Source organism: Cyprinodon tularosa, unplaced genomic scaffold, assembly GCF_016077235.1.
Source record: "Cyprinodon tularosa strain WSP-4 unplaced genomic scaffold, ASM1607723v1 ctg588, whole genome shotgun sequence".
In the NCBI taxonomy this organism is placed as follows: Eukaryota; Metazoa; Chordata; class Actinopteri; order Cyprinodontiformes; family Cyprinodontidae; genus Cyprinodon; species Cyprinodon tularosa.
In genome coordinates, this window is record NW_024039327.1 from 73,706 (window position 1) to 95,975 (window position 22,270).

The window sequence follows — 22,270 nt, forward strand, 5'->3', positions numbered from 1 at the left end:
AAAAAAATCAGAAATGAAAGAGCGTCCCACGTGATTTCCCTACAACTTGGAGTTTTCTTCTATAAACTTTTTTTGCTGGCCGGCTCGTCCAGGACCACCGAGCTGCTGCTGCAGCGCCTCACATCTAACTAATGTCGGTATGTAGAGCTAATAACTGCTGTCCTCCTCTGATTGCCCCTTTCTCCCCCTCTACAGCGGGGAAACATACTGTAGCAAAGTCAGCCTGGACGGGTTTCTGGAGACGGACAAGTGTGGTGGTATGCGGTTTCAGGAGATCAGGGCGTGATAGAGTAACAGGGACTTCCGTGTTGTTAGAAGCATGTATGTATTTATCACAATCAGTAGTTATTCTGGAGACCATCTGTCTTTCTTCAGGTCTGATCACAGCTCTTACCTGTTCTTTGACCAGAGCCAGTCCAAGATTATCCAGAGGCGTAGCCCGAAAATGTTTATAAGGGTGGCCAGGCATCAACCAATTTACACTGAGGGGTGGCTGATAGTGTCAAGCGAAAGATAAGACTAACTATACTTTCCTACAGCGTTTGCTAACAAACAGACTAGAGATGTCCCGATCCAGGTTTTTGCACTTCTGATCCGATACCGATATTGTTTTTGGACTTCCGATCCGATACCGATACTGGCCGATACCAGCCTATCCGAACATGTACAGGTGCTGGTCATAAAATTAGAATATCATGAAAAAGTAGATTGATTTCAGTAATTCCATTTAAAAAGTGAAACTTGTATATTATATTCATACATTACATATAAACTCATATATTTCAGATGTTTATTTTGTTTAATTTTGATGATTACAAATGACAACAAATGAAAATCTCAAATTCATCATATCAGAAAATTAGAATATTGTGAAAAGGTTCAAAATTGATGGCCCCTGGTGCCACACTCTAATCAGCTAATTAACTCAAACCACCTGCAAAAGCCTTTAAATGGTCTTTCAGTCTAGTTCTATAGGCTACACAATCATGGGGAAGACTGCTGACTTGACAGTTGTCCAAAAGACGACCATCGACACCTTGCACAAGGAGGGCAAGACACAAAAGGTCATCGCTAAAGAGGCTGGCTGTTCACAGAGCTCAGTGTCCAAGCACATTAATAGAGAGGCGAAGGGAAGGAAAAGATGTGGTCGAAAAAAGTGTACAAGCAAGAGAGATAACCGCACCCTGGAGAGGATTGTGAAACAAAACCCATTCAAAAATGTGGGGGAGATTCACAAAGAGTGGACTGCAGCTGGAGTGAGTGCTTCAAGAACCACCACACACAGACGTATGAAAGACATGGGTTTCTGCTGTCGCATTCCTTGTGTCAAGCCACTCTTGAACCACAGACAGCGTCAGAAGCGTCTTGCCTGGGCTAAAGAGAAACAGGACTGGACTGCTGGTGAGTGGTCCAAAGTCATGTTCTCTGATGAAAGTAAATTTTGCATTTCCAAGGTCCCAGAGTCTGGAGGAAAAGAAGAGAGGCACTTCATCCACGTTGCTTGAAGTCCAGTGTAAAGTTTCCACAGTCAGTGATGGTTTGGGGTGCCATGTCATCTGCTGGTGTTGGTCCATTGTGTTTTCTGAGGTCCAGGGTCAACGCAGCCACATACCAGGAAGTTTTAGAGCACTTCATGCTTCCTGCAGCTGACCAACTTTTTGGAGATGCAGATTTCATTTTCCAACAGGACTTGGCACCTGCACACAGTGCCAAAGCTACCAGTACCTGGTTGAAGGACCATGGTATCCCTGTTCTTAATTGGCCAGCAAACTCTCCTGACCTTAACCCCATAGAAAATCTATGGGGTATTGTGAAGAAGAAGATGCAATACACCAGACCCAACAATTCAGAAGAGCTAAAAGCCACTATTAGAGCAACCTGGGCTATCATAACACCTGAGCAGTGCCACAGACTGATCGACTCCATGCCACGCCGCATTGCTGCAGTAATACAGGCCAAAGGAGGCCCAACTAAATACTGAGTGCTGTACATGCTCATACTTTTCATGTTCATACTTTTCAGTTGGCCAACATTTCTATAAATCCTTTGTTTTTATTGGTCTTCAGTAATATTCTAATTTTCTGATATGATGAATTTGAGATTTTCATTTGTTGTCATTTGTAATCATCAAAATTAAACAAAATAAACATCTGAAATATATGAGTTTGTATGTAATGTATGAATATAATATACAAGTTTCACTTTTTAAATGGAATTACTGAAATCAATCTACTTTTTCATGATATTCTAATTTTATGACCAGCACCTGTATTTAAGTTTAAGTTAAAGTATTTAGCCTTAGTTGTAAGACTCATGTTGAAAAGGGTTTTAGTACTCTTGATAACATCTAGCCAGCTGAATTAGGTGAGATTGAATAAAACACAATGATTGGTAACAACAAACTTACCTGTTTATTAAGAGATAAACACAAACTGGACAAAATTATGAAATTGCACAGTGAACAGTAAAACCGTAAACAGTTAAAGGTGCAAGTATTACTGTAAGTTTTAATAAAAATGCAAAACAGAATATGGAAAATATTCTATTAACTTAGAATCAGGACTCTACTCTTGAAAAAAGACACTGCTTAAAAAAAAATCAGTGCAAATAATAGTGAACTATTACACAAAAATGCCTTATACTCCCCAATCTCCTCCACACCTAGTCTCCATCTACACGTCGTGAAGGATAAAATAATCCCACACGGTTGACATTTTCCCCGCTATCTTCCAATTCACCTGTTTTAATGGTTAAGCCGGGAGACAGACCCAAAAAGACCTGTGGGTGTGTTGAAGGTGTTCTGGAAAATGCGGACCGGATTCGGGGAACACTGGTGCAAAATAGTGGAATGGATCGGACCAGATTTTTTTTTTTAGTCTGGATCGGCATTTTTACATGCTTTGCCGATACGCATTTTTTTGCCAATATCGGCGTCCGATCCGATACGTGGATCGGATCGGGACAAGCCTAAAACAGACACATATATTTAAACATCCATGCTTTCTAGATAAAAGGTATAGTGGATAAAATACTTTCATGTTTGAGTTCTGGGGCAAACATCCGTTGTCATTACTTCCCTACTTTTATCAGTAATCATTCTGCATAAAATTGATATTTACAAATACTAATATCTACATAAATTGATTATTTATTACATTTTTATTAAAATATTTATTTATCTATGATTTCACTGAAGACTCCTAGATGAATGCAGATACACATCATTTTCTCTTTACCCCATAAAACACAAAATCTAGATCTGAAAAGAGCAAGATTTCTGTACTTATCATCTTTAATGTTAGTACTGTTGATGTGCATAATTAACCACGGTGTTTTTGTTGTCAAGAAATTATGAATTCATAAAAAAATAGTAAGTAATATATGAGAGTATTACTGCTGCCACCATCTGTATTAGAAGGGAAAAAATGGTAGAAGTGGCCAATGGGGTGGCCATGGCCACCCCTGGCCCCCCATCTAGCTCCGCCCCTGAGATGATCTAGGGCTTCATGATGAGTGGCAGGGCCCCACTTCTGTTAATTGACTAATGTGCTTCTAATATGATTTATCAGCAAATCAACTATTATATTGACAGTATTTTAAACATATCGCTTAAACATCTGTTCATTGACTTTTCATGACTCATCAGAAAAGGCAAATAATAAATGTTGGAGACAAGTTAGAGATACACATCTTTGGTACAATCAGCAATGATCTACAAAGAAATGTGAGTGATTTTTCAAGATTATGAGATTAAGGTTTAAATAGTTTTGAAATGTTGAAATGTCAGTTTTTATTTTCATTTAGTTTTGACTTCCGATTTTTCCATTCTAGTTTAGTATTTATTATCCAGTCAATGTTTGCATTTTTTGAAAATGCTTAGTTTGTATTCGTTTCTGTTTTGGTTGTGGTTGTGCTTTTGGTCTATTATATAACACAATTTACATACAAGGGGCAGGACAAAAAAAAAAAAGAAAAATTACAGAAATCCCTAAGCACAGACCACCCCAGCGACATAAATGACCTGACTGTCATACCTGCCATCTGGTGTCATAATGCAATCAAGCAAAAAAGCAAAAAAAAAAAAACATATTAATACATTATGATAAATACAAAAACAATTACTAAGTAGATTAGTTTTAATTAGTTTTGTAAACTCTTATTACTATTTTAGTTAGTTTTTTTCTTGCAAACTATTTTTTATATTTAATAAACAATTATTGAACTTTATTGATCTCACACTGGAGAAATGTATCTCTGCTTTTAACCCATCTGCAGTGGATGGTGAGCAGTGTGGAGTTAAGGGTCGTGCTCAGAGACCCAGAGTGGCAATCTGTGGGAGTGGGGCTTCAACTCAGAACCTTAGGATTCCAAGCTGTATGCCCTGACCACTAGACCACTCCCACCCAGTGTTTTTTTTTTATTCTAGTGTTCAGTGTTTTGTTAGTTTTAGCTAACAATAATAACTTTGAGTGAGATTTAAATGTTTGTGCAGCACAGACACAACCACCAGATATGAATAAATAAAAAGCATTAAATTTACACTAATAATAGTGACCAGAGTCATTCAATGTTGAGCTTAAAGAGCCCTGATTGGCCATGAATGGACCCTAGATCAAGTAATGAATGTAGTTGTGCTAGGATCACTCTTCGGTGAGGAAGTTATTGAGAGAAGACAGATCTAGTTTCATCATCAGAGTGATAAAAAAATAGTTTGACTTCAATTTATTTTGATAGGATAAATGTCTTTCAAAAACATGCTACAAGCCAAAAAGGTCATTTTAACATACAAAAATATAATTTAATAAATTAGAATAGGAATGTATTCTGGTATGATCCTAGTGTAATTAGTGTTGCGCCGATGCTATGTTTTTGCCCCGATACCTGGCTGTGCAGTATTGGCCGATACCGATACCATAACGATACCATCTGTTTGAAATTGATGTGTGTATATATGAAGAACTCCATACTACTTGGATGTAAAATAATTGCCATCATGGCTTTGTCAAAAGTACAAAGTGAATCCAGTAGAACTTTTTATTGCCGTCCTGGAATGGGTCACAATAGTTGAATATACCGCCGATACTGGTATCGGTATCGGTATCGGTGCAACACTAGTTGTAATACAGCGCTTTTAAATTCTGTTTATTTTTTCAACAGGTCAAAAAGTAACTTATGAAATAAAGTGAATAAAAACACAAAACAGTTTGAAGGTAGAAAAGGAAAATGTATTTTCTTGTTGCTTTAAGATTATAATTTTTTTTAGTTCTATTCTCTATTTCCTGGGAAATGCTTGAGATGTTGGTTATCTGCTGGAAATGTCACAGATAGGGAAAGAGTTTGACCAAACTGAGAAACTTTACAGTGAATGCTAAAGCTAACAGCATCAATTACTAATATGCAAACCTAAAGACAGTCTTTATTTATCATTAATAGAATACTACAATTGTGTTTAAGAGCAGATCTGTATAACACAACCTATTGTCTCTCTCTTATACTGAGAAATGCACCTCTACTCCTAGATAAAAATGAACGTTCAGGGAAAAAAAGGCTGCTCTTTTGTTTTTTCATTTGCAATTATAGAAAACATGGTTTTTATCACACATAACAGTAAATCAGAGCTTGAAAAGCTCTAAAATATTAAGTCAGACACCACCTTTTCCGTGAGCTTGTAAATAATGTATTATATTTTGATGTGGTGCACATTATGTTTTCAGCTGTGAAAAGAGGTCAGTTAAGAAGTTAATGAGGTATGGCATAATTCTTTTATTTCAGTTTTATAATTTATCAATAAACCTGTCCCATGAATTGGATCGTAGTTGTGTCTTTTAGACATCTAGGAATGCAGAAAAGGTTTATGAATGGTTTGCTTTAAAAAACTAAAATCAATCTTGTTGATGAAGTGTAGTGCACAAACGGGGACAAGCTTTGGTGTTCATTGTATCACATTAGTGAAATTATCTAAAATATATATTTTTGATGCACTAAAATAGGAATATCAACAGTATGTATTAGGAATATCCCGATTCGATATTAGTCAAAAAGCTAATATTGGATTTTATCAGCCGTTATCTAAAATCTCCAATATTTTTCATGCTGATAGAAATACTCTGCTTCTGTTAAAAGTTTCTGTTACCCAGAGGTTCACTTTACACGAATTAAGCAATGAAAGCTGGTATTATTTGTGCTAATATCGTATCACGTCAATATCAGTATCGGCCGATTCTTAAAGCTGCAATATCGGTATCAGAAATGAAAAAGTTGTATCGGGACGTCCTTAGTATGTATCCATGTTTTATTTTACTAAAAAAGTAAATATAAAAATATTGACATTGTTGGCTAACTCAGGCAGAAATAGAAATATTAAATCTGTGTTTGATTTCTGCCAAAAGAAATGAAACACAAATATCTGTTAATATTGCATTTCAAGTTAAACCATAACCATAAGTTTCACTTTGATTGCAGGTGACATATTTGTCTGGTTCTTTTTTTCTTTTATATCCTTCTTTTCAAATTCAATATTGTAAATTAGTCATCCAGTAAAGTTAGATGCAACTTTAAAGGTATGCTTAATTCTGATTAAAATTCATCTTTAAATCATATATTTTAATATCCATAAATATATAATTTTATTATACTGTTGTTTGCTTATACTGGGGGCTGTTCCTGGATTTGCCATATGGCCGTCAGATGTGATTGCACAATGAAGCAGTGTTTGCTGTCAGGTGAGAAATCGGCATCAATAACCGGAGGAGTGCCACTATATCCCAGTAACCCTGGTTTCTTGAGTGGTCAGACAATACCGGAGTGTGGGGAGGGAACTGGGCTACTGAGCAAATTGCTTTGAAGCTAAGTATAGCATGAATACAAGTAAATCAGCAGAAAGCAGCGGCTCCCCTCTGCGACAATGGAGACATTTCCCACTGTGATGGATAGTAATCCCAATGAAGACCAAGGTAACAGCCTTTTAAGAGCTGTAATTGCTCTGCTGTAAATGGGGAAACCCGGGAATAATAACAGAGCTACAATTTCCTGTAATGATGGAATTATTATTATTTTTTCTATTTCTTTTTTTTTTTTTTTTTTTTTTTTTTTTGGTACAAGATGCTTTTATGCTGTTTCAGACAAACAAGGGAGGTGAAAATCAATCTGTGTGGATTCTACTGTGGCATCTCCCTACATGGGTTTACAAATCATGTTTGGCCTCAACGTGAGCAGAGATGGCTCATTCTCAGCTCGGAAAGATAAAGAGAATATGAGAATCCCTCCCTGCTTTTGCATTGGTTTATAATCATAATCCCAGCTTGTAGTCTGACTTGACCCAAACACAAAAGGAAAAGTCAGGCTGTGGCTGAATCATCTCCAGCATCCTGATACAAGCAGAGAAGTAGCCTTTTATTTTTAGCTGGATCATAGCTGATTTATTGATTTATTTTTTATAGCATTAGGTTGGGCTCATCCCCTTGTCCCGAAGCGGAGTCAGAGCTGAGCCTCATTATGAGATGTCGTCTCCCAGGGTGTCCTTCGTACACATCAAGTTCGAAGACATCCTCTTCTATGAGAACTGCGGCGGTGGCAGCTTCGGGAGTGTGTACCGGGCCAGGTGGATCTCCCAGGACAAAGAGGTTGCAGTGAAGAAACTGCTGAAGATTGAGAACGAGGTAGGAGACGTAATTGCCCTGGGGGCCCTTTCATATACTTTTTAATTGTCAGTGTGGTAATCATTTTAATTACTACCCCATTTAGCTGGATGTGGTGACTTTTTTTACCCATCACTCATGGTCATTATGCTCGCCCACTCTGAGAAATTGTACTGCAAGAAGAAACATTTATTGCCAAAGGAAAGAAAGTGTTTGGCACAATTACTGCAAAAACTGCTCTTGAGATCTCTTTGAAAGCACAGACTAGTTGTCTTGAGGACAATAAAAAAAAGAAAAGATTTATCTTTGAAATCTTTTCACTGGAAATTGTTTTACATTTGTTGGCCTTTTCAACGTTTGAATATTGCCCATTGTTTCTTTTATGAAACTCTTAGAGATTACAGATATCCATTCAGCTTCACTCAGCTGCTAAAGAGATGATTGTTCAGTGAAAATGATAATGTAATCCTTTCACATTGAACCAATTGTTCCCTTAATTATAGACTGTGATAACAATTAAATGAACTCATTCTGTCAGGTTTCTGTTCGTTCAAGAAACAGCCAGACGTAAGCTTTTCTGGGCAAAAAGGAGACATGAATAGGTCTTTATATCAATATATCTATATATCTATAGATATATATCTATATATATGTTATCTTTTATCACTTTAGGATGGAAAATACATTCGAAAATACTTAAAAGTAATCTTTTCTTACTTAAAAAGGTTTTACTGAAAGTATTGCAAGGAGAGCTTTCCTCGCAGATCATTCAGGGATATATCTGCCCTTCTTTTACACTTCGTAGACACTTTTTCTCCATGACCATTTTCAAAGAACCTCAGTGAAAAAGGTGAGCTTCAACGACTGTCTGAATCCGTAGCTCACCATTATGCTCCTGAATGTGCACATGTGCAGAAAAAGATAGCTAACGGTACGAGCAGGTAGGACGGCCTTAAATAAACATATGACCTGAATGATTGACAATTAAGAGGACCACTTATTTTGATGATCCACCCGGAAATAAAAGTTCATCCTCTATACTTTTAAGGAATCACCTTAAGCCGGGCTTGCGCTGTGCTATTTTTTCAATCGTTGCACGCAGCTACAGCTCAGCTACAAAACCGCAGTGTTACATTGTACAGTGTGAGTTCACAGCTCACAATGCATGTTCAGAGCGACGCTTTGATGCGATCTACCTGCTCACACTCTACGTCTGAAAACCATGTCAGACTTGGCTCTGCAGTGAGATGGAGCTACTCGGACTCGTCTATCCCGAAGCCAAACCAGTAGAAGAGGAATATGAAGCTCACTAGAGTGAAACGTGTTGCCATGGAGATTTGTGCAACTTTGTGCTGAAAGCCCTAAAAAGAAAAGGCGACAATGTATTTGGACAAAGACATGGCTGAGCTAACGTGGCTACTACGGCCTGTAAATTTTACAGAAAGTAGTACAATTCACTTGCACCCCCATCATGCTTCTGCGTTTTCATCTGAGAAGAAGAAGAATCCTTGTTTGCAGATGCCCACTGAGCGATTTGCCCACGACGGTCAACTGAAAATCAAACATGTTTGATTTTCTCCTGACCTTACAAATCCTGAGCAGTAGGTGGTCGTCAGAGACTGGTCAGCCCTCGTTACCCCCTGTAAACTACATGACGCACGATCAGGCTGAAAGTTGGCCCGATTAAAAAATTCTCGCACGACTGGAAAGTCACCCGAAAAAGGCAAAAAAAAAAACAAGGATCTGAGGCTTGAACCAAATGTCTGGAAACCCACAGTTCTATTCTTATGGTCAATTTCTTTGTGTTTTCACTTAATGCGACACAAGGAATCAGTGTGTCTGAGCTGTCCTTAAAATTATGAACATCCAATAGTTTTAACTGAAATGTTATGAAATCACCTAATAGAATGTCACAAATGTATGAAACCTTATATTAAGATATTGAAGATTATTTTGGTTAGCCTAACTGACCTAAAACATCAAAGATGTACCTGATTTAATGATAGTTAAAGAAAACAACAGTGTCTTTTCATAAAATACACAGCAGGGTAGTGGGCCAGATGGGACTATATGAAACAAAACTCAATAATAATATACACTGTTGTTTAAATGTCCTAGAAATGCAACTTATGTTAACACTACTTTAAGAAACAATGTATGAATTTGTATACAATTCCATAAAGCCACATGTACTATAAGATGATTAAGTGATTCAAGCTTTGTGGTAATTTTTTCAGTACAACAGTTTCAGAGAAAAGAAAAGACTAGATTGAAGACTGTTACTACATATTTATATCCATCTTTGTAACCCATGATGGGATCATTGGCAGCTTTACGCATGCATTATATATTGAGCAGGTATCCTAACTGCTGTCTTTGCTCTGACTGCATGCAAAGCTTTACGGATAAGGCAGCTGCCTGTGCCTGTGAGACAGCACTCAGGGAAGTATGGTGAGACTTATCCCAGCTCTCGCTGCTCTCGTTAGACAGTAAAAGTAGAACGATTGCTGATGTGAAGTTGTTCAACATTTAAAGTGTTTTAACATTTTTTAAGTATTCTGAGGATTTGGTGGCTTTATTTTGCTAGTGGGATGTGAAAAAAACAATAAAATTCAACATAATCCATGTTTAGTATCTAAACCTTTGTATATATTCCTATGCATGATTGTTTTATAAGATGAACCCCAGCTTTAGATAGGATTTGCGTCAATTCTGCTGTTGCACAAGCAAAGAGTAAGTTATGTTTGCAATAACACAGTGCATATCACAGTGCTTTTTTTTTTTTTTTTTTTACAAATATTGATAACTAGCCTATCTTGGGCTGGAAGTTGAATTCACTATTGATCGCTCTACAATCTACTAGTGATCACAAGTAATCAGATCATTATTTGTTGAGTTTATTAGTAAAGTTGTCCTGTTCCGTGAATCAACTCCAATTAAAAAACATGCAGACATGAAGAAATCTTCAGTAGTGCAGACAAAGTGTGTGAATAGTGCAACGTTGAATTAAATAACTTGTTACTGTCTTGTTGAATTGATATTTCCATAGCTGTTTTAATACAACTGTTTTTGAGGAGTTCACAGAATATGTGACAGACGGGTTTAAATCATAGGCCATATTTGCTTTAGTATTAGACGCTAAAGCCACATATCTTTATGTTCCTTTTAAACAGATGGCAAATATTGCAATAGTTGGGGGAAAATGTTTCCAAAATTAAAGCGCAAAGTAAAAAGTCTCTGCTAGTTTGTATTTATTTACAAGGTATTACTGGAGCAAAGCTAACTTGCTACAAGTTAGAAATGTAGTTATTTCATTATATTTAAGTATGTTTTAGGTTAATGTAGAGAACGTGGTAGCTGTTCATGCTCTGTGCATGCTGCTCTCATCAAAACCTCACCTTTGTAACTTGAGAGGGTCAGATACGTCACTGAAGGAGTCATGTGACCCAGAATGCTGCTTTTGCATTCTGAGTTTCCTTAAAACATGAGAGCAAACTAAATTAAAAGTTGTTGTTGGGCATCAAAGTAGATATGACACTAACACGATGGGGCATCTAGAGGGTCGAATGTGGCCTCTACTAATAACCCCATGACTTCTAAATCTGCTGGTCCAAAGACGTCTATTATATTGAGGTAGACTGTTTATTTGATGTGCTGTTAGAATCATGTTATGCTGATATCGACTGTTCATTAAATACTGAGAATATAAAAACTGTTGGTTTTTATAACCCATTGCAGCTACTGTGCTTGTAGAATATACCAAATTACCAACTTTCTAACGTGCATTGTCTCAATATAAAGTAAATTTTTATGTTTCTATGTTTTACATAATCTGCACTAAATATGAAGAATATTGGGTGTTTACATTTTTCTAAGGTTTTGTAGGCATTAGTGACTTATCGTCTCGTTACAAATAAGAAAAAACTTTTCCATGACCTCTTTGGGACCTTTCTGGTTTTCAGCTAATTCCAGTGCAGACAAAGTTTATTCTTTTGCGCTCTTCTTTATGATGTGCCACCTACCAAAGTATGATCAGTAAGATTCCCCAGATCAACATTTATGTACTAGTGTGAGAATTTTTTTGTCAATGTTTTATCTTGTTTGATTCCTTAAAGTTAGTTTGTCTATACTCCACATTATTTAGACAAAAAAAAAACAAGAAAAATAAATCATATTTGTCCTTTTTTCTGTTGCTCAGGCGGAAATCCTCAGCGTCCTCAGTCACCGCAACATCATCCAGTTTTATGGTGCGATTGTTGAAGCTCCAAACTATGGAATTGTCACTGGTGAGTGTGAAAATCGTAAACCTTTAATGCTTTTCCTGCCCTATGAGGAATCAAATGGCATAAAATTACAAAAATAAAACTCAATAAAAACAAAAGCTGCATTTGTATCTTTTCTCACATTAGTTTCCATACAGCAAATATGAAAAGTAAATAAATTATTCAGGAAGTTTACAGTTTCATGCATCCTTTTTGTTAACATCATACATTTTTTTCAAATAGTCCTACTCTATTTAGCAATGCTGTACTCTGAGCCTGCGGTAGGCCAAACCGTGACCTACTGTAATAAGTCTGCTGTGTACCTTTTTTTTAACCAGGTTGTATAATTTAGGGGATTAGCCATGTGTTCATTATGCTCCGAAAATAAATGGCTGCACTCTTACGTTGGATTTTCTGAAAAAAACAACAACAACAAAAACCGTAACAAAAATAACTTTTCCTTTTTTATGTTATCTACCCAAGTCAAAATCTTTCATGAACCATTATTTCTTTAAAACCTCTTGCTTATCCAGGTTATTATGGAGGAACTTGTTTGGCTTTGAATTATGTATCCAGATCTGGTAATGCCAGTCCTCATCCTGATATCAGTAGTTTTAGATTTTTTAATTAAACACAGTGTTTTTTATCATCCCATAAAAATTGTCTTAGCAACCTGTCCCAATTTTCAAAATACCTGAGAGGTATATAGCTTGGTAAGTTTTGAAATAGGAATAAAAATGTAGCTACAGTTGTCATCTTAATTGATTTTAATCTTTCAAAAATTGAGAGAATCAGTATCTTCCATCTATTAAAGTCCGCCCTGACTTGTTCTATTAAGTTGGCATAATTTATATCCAGTAAATTTCCCATGAATTTTTTGGTATCTGTACCCCTAGGTATTTTAGATTTTTACAATCCCATTTAAGATTGTATTTACTCGTTACCTCCTTTTCTAGTTTCCCCATAAACATTGCTTCAGTTTTATGTACATTTAGCTTATACCCTGAATAATCGCTGTACCGTTGAATTTCATTCATAAGATCTTCTAGAGAGTTTTCAACATTTGTCATTGTTATCATTACATTACACTGCCTAGAGCGCCAATTTATATTCACATTCATCTGTCTAAACTCCATTTATATTTTCATTTTGTCGAATAGTTTCTGCTACAGGTTCCAGACATAAAGCAAAGACCAATGAGGAGAGGCTATCTCCCTGCTTTAAAACACCATACAGAATAAAAGTATTTCATAAAGATCTATTTATTTAGCTGATGCTTCTGGGCTCTTATATATAATCCTGAGAATGTCTATGATATTTTCATCAAAACCAAAATAATCATATAAATTAAAGTGCTATCAACGTTATAGATGATAGAGTTTGGTCTCTCTTTTTGTGTTCTGTCCTGTTTCTCTTCTGGACAAAGCTCTGGGTTCAGTGCTTGTGTCCTAAGTCTTCTTTTTCCTTGAACCCAGATGACCTCAGCAGAAAGCTGCTCATACTGAGCCTGCTTCTGCTGGAGGTTTCTATCTGATCCACATATCGGATCAGGGCATCTCTAGAGTTAATAATCTAATTGAAATGTCTGTGAAGTACCTTGAGATTACATGAGTGGTTGTGTGTTGAATAGAAAGCCAAAAGAAAAATCAAATATAATATATATAAAACATATATTTATATTTTGCAAAACACTAATAAATCAGATTGTTCTCTTCATTTACCAAATGTGACCTGCTAGAACCTTCCCATATTAAATGCATCATATGTTGCTTGTTTTTTTTTGTAAGTTGGGAATAATCAGACATCTTTCAAAGCATAAAACTTTGTTTAAATAAGCAAATTTTAGGTTAATCAGCAGGTTAGAGCTTAAATAAAACTGGAAGTAGACATTTATGCTATTTACACTACTCTGAAGCCGATCCGTGTTAGGTTCGGACCGAGCTTGGATCAGTTAACAGTGCTCAGCTTGGTTCTTTACAAAGAGATCCTGGAAGTAACAAGGCCAAGTTTTTAGTTCAGGTGGAAAGGAAAAATTCCTATAATAATGAAAGACAGCAATGAACATTGGCTGAACAAAAGACCTGAAACCATCTTCTAGAGCACAGAGTCCCAACTGGGGTACCCCTAGTGGTCCGCAAGTGCATCGCAAGGGGTACATAAAATATTTTATTTCTTAGGTAGTAAAATAAAATAGGGCTGGGATCTGTTTTCCTTGTGAGGACCCAATTGGAAAATTAAAAAAGCTTTTTTCAGCCAAAAAGTAAATTTTTCTTATATGTTTGTCTAAACAGATTTGGTTTGTCTAAACAGACTGGTTTCAGCTGTTTTTCACAGTGAGCTATCAGAGCTCATCAAAGCAGCTCAGGTATCTTGACAAAGAAAAACTACTAAGGTCAGTCTGAATAATTTTTGTTCAGTATTTTTCTCCCAATTCATTAAGTTTAAATGTGATTAAACCAGAGGGGCTTTGGTTTTATAAATGCAGGTTTATTTTGTATTTATTTCGGTTCCTTAGTAACTTCCAGGCAATATATTTTTTATAATAATAATAATGTAATCAGTTATTGGACATTCCACTTTTGGACAGGCATCAGTACTTTTGACTGTCTGGGTCACCAACTCCCCTTCTCTTAAATATATATATATATATTCTTATATGCCTTAACAGTAGGTTTGAATAGACAAAGGCATGGCTACATCTGTTATTTTCTGATTGGTTAAGCCACTCAGAACCTGAACCAGTAATAAAAGGCTGCAGCCTGAACTTGGTTTACATAAACAAGTAAGTGTTCGGTGACTGAAAGCCCAACTATCTGTGAAGTTTAAAAAGGATTGCAGAACCCTCTCCCTCATTTCTAATGTCCTGCCCCTATTTAAACAAAGATCAGTCTTTGTTGAGGAAATATGCTGTGAATGAAAGCTGCTGTCGAGTCACACCCACATCCACTGCAAGCCCTTTCACCTTCTTTCATCCAGGCTTGGCGCTTACATGATTAACTGACGATCACATTTCTTAAAGCTGAAATTTTCATTCCAAATCTAAATATATGCATAAAAATATTCAGTATGATATACAGGTACTTCTCAGTGGATTGAAATGATCAAATTATTTGATTTTACCCACTTTACTCTGTCTCATACAATATAACAGAGGAAACACGATTAGCAATCACTTTTTAAACTATATCTTCAACTTAATTTACTGCAAATGATGTCACAAGTTTAGACTTGTATGTAGTCTCAATTTGTTTTTATTTCTAAAAACTTTTTACTCCCTCTCAATCTAAATGATTTCGTAGTTAAATTTTGTAAACTAAAATAGATATCAGTTGTAGCTTTTTAAAATAAAATTTTCTCTGCTCTCATTATTATGATGTTTTCATAAATAGTTCCAGCAAATTATTTGTCTGGATATTTAGTTTTCAAACTGGTAACCACATCAATACATGTCCTGCAATTGATTGTTTCTGTTAATTTGATCATTTTTTATGTAATTCTTAAACATGTTTCTCAGAAATTTGAATATGTCATATATAAGGAAATATTTTAATTATAGAAATGTTATTTAATGACATAAGCATAAGCGTCACTGGACCCTTCACATATGGAAAATCATTGCTAAACAGCATGAATTCTACTAATGAAATATTAATGAAAAGTTTAGTATAAGACAAAACTGCAGTGATAAAGGTCCTTAAATTACAGGGATAAAAACCAAAGACCATTTAAGCATTTTTGGCCCAGTTTTCCTTTTTGAGTTGAATTATTCCAGTGGCGATTCCTCATTGAATACTAGTGATGCTAAACCTCCGCTGTAAATTTCCTGAAATAATTGGTCGAATATGCATTGTTAAACTTTATAAATGTAGTCATTAAAACTGCATTAAATGTACTCTATAATGCGTTGAAGAAAAAGCGATCATTCAGGAACAGCCATGTTGTGCTGAACTGTCACTGTGGTTTCTGGAGTTTATTATCTCAGAGCGCTTCACAACAGCTATTTTCACCCATTGCAGTAATGTACTTTATGTGTTTAAGCATTTATTTTCTGCAATACGTTATACTTGGACTTAATTAACACCAATGATCCTCCCCTGTTTGAGAGACAAGCTGCCACTGAATTATTGATATAAATTAACCTCATACAGTAGTGCACATTTAAATCAAAATAAAACATAATGAGAGTAAAAGGTATTAAAGCTTTGGAGCAATCTCACAGAAAATCAGCAGGCATCACTTAAAGAAGGCTGTGGAAAAGAGATGTGCTCATGATGGATCTGGATATCTTTAGTGAGGTAGAATAGACAAACGTTTTCAATATAAGATGAATTGATGCTAATAAACTCAAGGAAAACAAGTAAGGATGCTGAGATAAAAATCAAAGGGGCTTCATCAGATTTTATTTAAGTGTTGTCCTTTTAACAAATGTGTTTTCTGGAACTTTACTGTGCAACATACAACTCTTATAACAAAGAAATCCTTTGAAAATTATTCTTCATGGTCTAATTTTGTACCGTTACAAAATCTGGTCTTTTTAACATTTGTGTTGAGACTTTTAATAGCAAGTGTTAGATGTTAAAATGCAATAAGATAGCTGAATTTCAACTTATTTTCACAACACTGCCATAAAATAATTAGAAAAGTTCATTTTTTAAATTAAGAATTTAGAAAATATTTCGTAATTTTAAGTAAAAGTATGAGGAATCTAATACTGATTATAGTTTTCTAGTAAAGATAACCTGTAGATAACCTTACCGAGTAGGGAAACATTAACAAAATAAAACCTCTTCTTAGAAAGATGCATTCTAGCTTAATATGAAGGTTCTGTTGAGATCACAGTTATAAAACTTCAACTTCAACTATTGTGTTGTAGGAAAGACAAATGCAAAACAAGGTGGATAAATTGTTAAAGTCTAAACAAAAAAAAAAGAAAAAAAAAAGTTAGTTGAGTCAAAGAAACCTTGACCTTTCCTCCTGATGCTGTATCAGTTTATGATGGCAGAATCTAATTAAAACAATCAACAGAAGGAAAAAAAAAAAGGTTTGGCATGTTTGCTTTGTCATGTCCACAGCAGTGTTGGAAATTGCCTCTGAATATTGACACACTAGTATCCTCTTTCAATGAAATGTCTGAGGGAGCGGTTCATATGTTGACCCTCAGGAGTTTACACATATCTGCTGTCACTTGGCAGCAATAAAGACCTGATGAGTTTCAGTGAGAAGTTGATTGAGGGTAAAGGTGGGTTTTCCTGTTTGACTGCATCTAAGGTAATAAGGTCCTTTCACCTCTCTGAACTGAACTGAAAGTGATTTTTACAACCAAGCCGCCGCTTTAATCAGTGGAATGTGGACAAGCTTGTGTTGGTGCAAAGTGCAGAAGCTTTAATTGAAATGAGGAAGAAGAAACTTATTATGTCTTTAGACATATTTCTTCCTCTGCTGTGAAACTAGCATAAAAAAGCCACATGAGGTCTGTTGATGTAATAATGGGGATTTTTTTTTCTGTTTTATTATTTATTTATATTGTTAATTAGGCTCCTGTCTCGGTGCCTGTGCATGTTTACAGAACCGCGTTGGGGTATATTGGTTATTATGCACAAACAGACCCTTCCTGCTGTTATAGCCCCTGCTTGTTTATCTTTATGGAAGCACCTAAATAGCCTCTGTCTACAAATGAAACCTTCCCTGTTCTACATTTCTTTGATATTCAGATGCTTCATCAAAGCTTTCCTTCCTGCATCTTGGGCAGCTTTTTATTTTTTGCAGAACAGATTTTGCAGAATGCGGTGTGATTGTCCTTTTGTAAACACCACTAATGGCTCATTATAAATTCTTTGTGTCAGTGGGATTGTGAGAAAGTGACAAATACCACCAGAAGGAACAAAGGGCAGAGGGAAGTGCAGCAGTTTGGTAGAGAGTCGCTACAGTCAAACTGCACCCATATGTGATCTGTATACCAACACTTATGTTATAACCTTACTCTCAAAAAAAAAAAAAAAAACTCCAAAAATTGTACTTTTTTTGTGCTTTTCTCAAAGATTATTTTTTGTTGCTTCTTCAGAGTATGCAAGCGGGGGCTCCCTGTACGACTACTTGTCGAGTGATGAGAGTGAGGAGATGGACATGAGGCAGATCATGAGCTGGGCTGCAGAGATTGCTAAGGGTAAACATGAGTCCTTTTCTTAATTACAATTCTAAAATACAAGGAAATATGCTGCCTCTTAATGCACTGATTCATTTAAAGATTTTCTTGGGATGCTCCTACATTCTTCTGTTTCTTTCATTTGACAAGTTGAGGACCTCCCAAAAGTATTTATTCTTCTTGCAGTTGTTCACATTTGGTTTCATTAAAACTACAGCTACAAGAGATTGGTTTACTCTAGGGTGAAAATAGCCTAGTCAAAGTCCTGATGTAATCTGTGAATATGTGGCAGGACTTGAAAAATTCTGATATGATGTTACCTATTGCTCTTTGTCCAATCTAGTAAAGCTATCTTGCAAAGGGAATTAACAGCAGTGTTCTGCCTCTACATGTGCAGACCTAGAAGAGATCTTAGCCTAAGGCATTTGCAGCTGCAATCAATGTGGTTCTAAAAGTGGCGATTAAGGATGGCTGAATATACATGATAGCAAACCTTTTATAATTTTTAGTAACATTTAACCTATAGTAACATATTTCTTCTATTTTCCTCTTCCTATACAGTAAGATCCTTCTTAAATATATTGGGCTTGTAGTTATATCATGACAATCTGTGAAAAACTTTAAGAATTTAATACTTCTTTCTTGCAGTATAAAAAAACTACAAATTTGTTCCAAATAAATAAACTGGTATAAACAAAACTGTTGAAGTTGCAGAAAATAGAATATGACTAAATATGTTTGTGCTAGAATTTCTGTGTAGTCTTAAAAGTTCTGGATAAGGTAAGAAATTAGTATTTTTTTTTCAGATGTGCATAGTTGGAAAATAGGAAAAATAAAATGCTTTTTTTCCATAGAGTCAGATAATGAAATCCTTGATCTTTGATTTGTCCCGTCGCAACTGGATTTTTACATTGTAGCTATCAAAAATTTGCAGTTAAGTCTGAGGAAACACAAATAAGCTCAATTTTCTTTTCAAATCTGTATGCTTGCATGTGGGGGTTTTGGTACATATGCCAAAACAATTGTAGAAACAGCTAATAGTTTTTTTTCTTTCAAACCTAATAACAGAAGAAAAAAAAAACTAGAATTTTGTCTAGACCTGGAAAAATAAAAAGCATAAAGGCAAATACTGTAAAAAAAAATACTAATCATCAGACCTTGAAACAAGACTTCTGCCTTTATCTGTTTTATAATCGGAAAGACATACAGATAATTAAACCTAACCTTTGTTTACATTTGCAGGTAAATGCATCAAACTGAATCCTCCAGGATGTTTTAAAAAAAGTTAGAAAAATCCAGGCCATTGAGTCTGGTAATGGATTATGTTTTTAAATGAATAAAGAAACCAGGCACCAGAAAGTTAGGTATTGAACCAAAAGATAAAAAGGAGCAAAAAAAAAAAACTTAGAAAAGACTTTGACTTATCTGGTTAGTTTTAATGTGTTTTCCTTAGTCTGTTTTTAGTGATGCAACAGGCAAAAAATTACTCATCTAAATCCACCCACGCTGTTTGAAAGAGAGAATAATATTTAGGCCACTAAAATGCACACGCCCTCATAGAAGGTCATAAATGATTCTGCTTCATTCAGTCTTATCTAAACAGTACATTTGAACATTTGAATAAACAAGAAGGATGACCTTAAATCAAACAAAATGTGTAACTAATTCATCTTAAAAAAATACACAATCATCTACAATATTAAAGTTGATCCTCCACCTTTTGTCTTTTTTATGTCATAATAACCATGTCTGATAGATTTACTGTCTTAAAACCTGCTGGCTTTTAACAAGTCATTTTATTTTATGAACAGCTACATATGTGAGCATTTTACTGCTCCTTTTGGTACCTGCTGCTGCTTTTGTTTTGGGATAGGAATAACTTCCTATGAAGCACATTTTCACTGATCTTACCCTCCCTTTTGTTTTAGGAATGCATTATTTACATTCAGAGGCCCCAGTGAAGGTGATCCACAGAGACCTGAAGTCCAGGAATGGTAAACGACATACAGAGCAACAACATTTTCACAAATAACTGCAAACTTTTACATCTCTAATGTCTTATAAAACTTGTATTTATGTTTCCTTTTAGTTGTTTTGGGTGCAGATAAAGTTCTGAAGGTAAGTCTATTTCTTCTTTTCCCTTTAAAAAAATAATTAAATGTACTGCATTTTACTCAAAATTGGTTGAATTAGATTTTTGATGCAGGAAAAAGAAATACCTTTATTTATCTGCTGTATGAACACAAGAGGGCAGTGACTAACTTTACATGTATAATGTATGACTGAAAGTGGGCTTTTGTAACTTAATGATCAGATTGGATCACCTTAGAATAAAGAAAGCAAAAAACACTACAAACATTTCAGTTCAGGGTTTGCAAGATTCTTTTGATAATTTTCTACAATGAAGCTTATAGCTGCAAGACTCAATAGGTGATTAAGTTCTTGCTTTGTTTACATTTACTTTATCTTTTGAAGCGTTTTTTTAGACTGCTTTTAATTGTTTAAGAAGTTATGAATTCTATAATTTGTTGCAAAAACCAGCTAAACATATGTATACTATTATGAAAAATATAGGCAGCCTGTTGTTGCACATTAAGACTTATTGGAGATGTAGTCCAATTATTATGTTTGTTTATGTAAACTCAGATCTGTGATTTTGGAGCATCCAAGTTTTTATCCCACACGACTCACATGTCTTTGGTGGGAACCTTTCCCTGGATGGCTCCAGAGGTTATCCAGAGTCTTCCTGTGTCAGAGACATGTGACACCTTCTCCTATGGTGTGGTGAGTAGCTATATTGACAGAGTACACTGAACTGGTTTAGTTCCTTCTTTGAGGAAAGGGGCTTCATTTGGCAACTTTGCATTAGAGACCACAAATATCTCATGTGGGGTTCCCCAAGGGTCAATCTAAGGCCCTCTCCTATTTGATGCTCTCTCAAACTCATGTTATGATAGAAAACAACATAAGTTACTATAACTAAACAGACGACACGCTGCTATAAATTACCATGTCACCTGGTCACCGTAAGCGTATTTAAGTGGTGGGTGCATCCATGCATTAAAGAAATCAGTGCATGGATGTGCCAAAATCTTTGAAGCTGAATCTAAAATGAAGAGAAGTAATAATTTTTGGACCAAAAGGAAGAGAGTTTAAAATATAGCAGACAGCTTCATCTAATACAGCTAGAAAATTAACCTTCAGATCTGAACCTCCAGAGGCAGATAAAGACAGCTTTATCACCTAAAGAACATCCAGGATAAAAAGGACTAATGTTTAAGCAAGGCCTTAAAAAAAGGAAGTCATGAGTTCATCTTTAGTAGAATTGATTAGTGCAAAAAGGTGTTTTCACAAGTCTGCCAAATTGTTAAACAGCTACAGTTGCTGCCTGCGTCCTCACTGAAACTAAGAAAGTGGAGCACATCACCCCACTTCTGAAATCATTACACTGACTCCACGTCTCTCAGAGAGTGGACTTTATAATGCTTAGATTATCAATCATGAAAAGCTTAGCTCCAAAATACATTACAGACTTTTGATCAGTGTGTCAACCTGCCAGACCTCTCAGATACTCTGTCTCAAGTCTACTCTGCATCCCACAACCAGAACCAAACATGGAGAAGCGGCTTTTAGTTGTTATGCTCCACTAATCTGGAGTGATAGTTTTGAACTGTGGAGTTGTAGTTGTTAGCTTTGTCTGGTTTCTCAAATTAAAGAATTAACTGATCCAGTGTTTCTTGGCTGATTCTGATTTTGTTTTTTAGGTTTAACCCACAGATTCGGATTTTTATTTTTACCCAAAGGGCTGTCACAAATACGAATAAAGGATATTCACTAGTTTATAGTTATATGGACCTCTAAACACTTCAGTGGGTTTAAATTGCATTCTAGTTGTCACGCCTCCTTCACTGACAACCTTCTGCATCCTAAACACAAAAAATTATTATCACAGATTCTACTTTCCAGCAGCTTTTAGACTTTTTAGATATCATTTTTGTTGATTGTATTTTATTCTTTTATTCTTTTTTCTTTTCCTATTGCATGATTATACGTTTTTAAAAGAATCTTATTTTTTGAATAATAAAATACTATTTAAGCAACTGATAACTGTACTCTATTTTTCTTTTCTTATGTTGTAAAAATGATCATGTACTGTAAATAATTTTCAAATTTTTTTAAATTTTTTCCTGTGTGCAAATCTGCATGCCTCCATTAGCATCACTTTGCTG

General features: G+C 35.5%; 1 protein-coding gene across 2 annotated transcripts in view; it reads left to right on the plus strand.

Annotated features, from left to right (window-relative positions):
- zak (sterile alpha motif and leucine zipper containing kinase AZK) overlaps positions 1 to 22,270 on the plus strand; it is a 44,137-nt gene continuing 21,867 nt past the window's right edge. For both annotated transcript variants that reach the window (XM_038306657.1, XM_038306658.1), the window contains exons 1-7: positions 1 to 137; positions 7,440 to 7,658; positions 11,836 to 11,923; positions 17,961 to 18,062; positions 19,970 to 20,035; positions 20,131 to 20,159; positions 20,688 to 20,825. In XM_038306657.1, the coding sequence (XP_038162585.1) occupies positions 7,500 to 7,658; positions 11,836 to 11,923; positions 17,961 to 18,062; positions 19,970 to 20,035; positions 20,131 to 20,159; positions 20,688 to 20,825 (582 nt within the window). In that variant the 5' untranslated portion in view covers positions 1 to 137; positions 7,440 to 7,499. The remainder of the gene's footprint in view (positions 138 to 7,439; positions 7,659 to 11,835; positions 11,924 to 17,960; positions 18,063 to 19,969; positions 20,036 to 20,130; positions 20,160 to 20,687; positions 20,826 to 22,270) is intronic.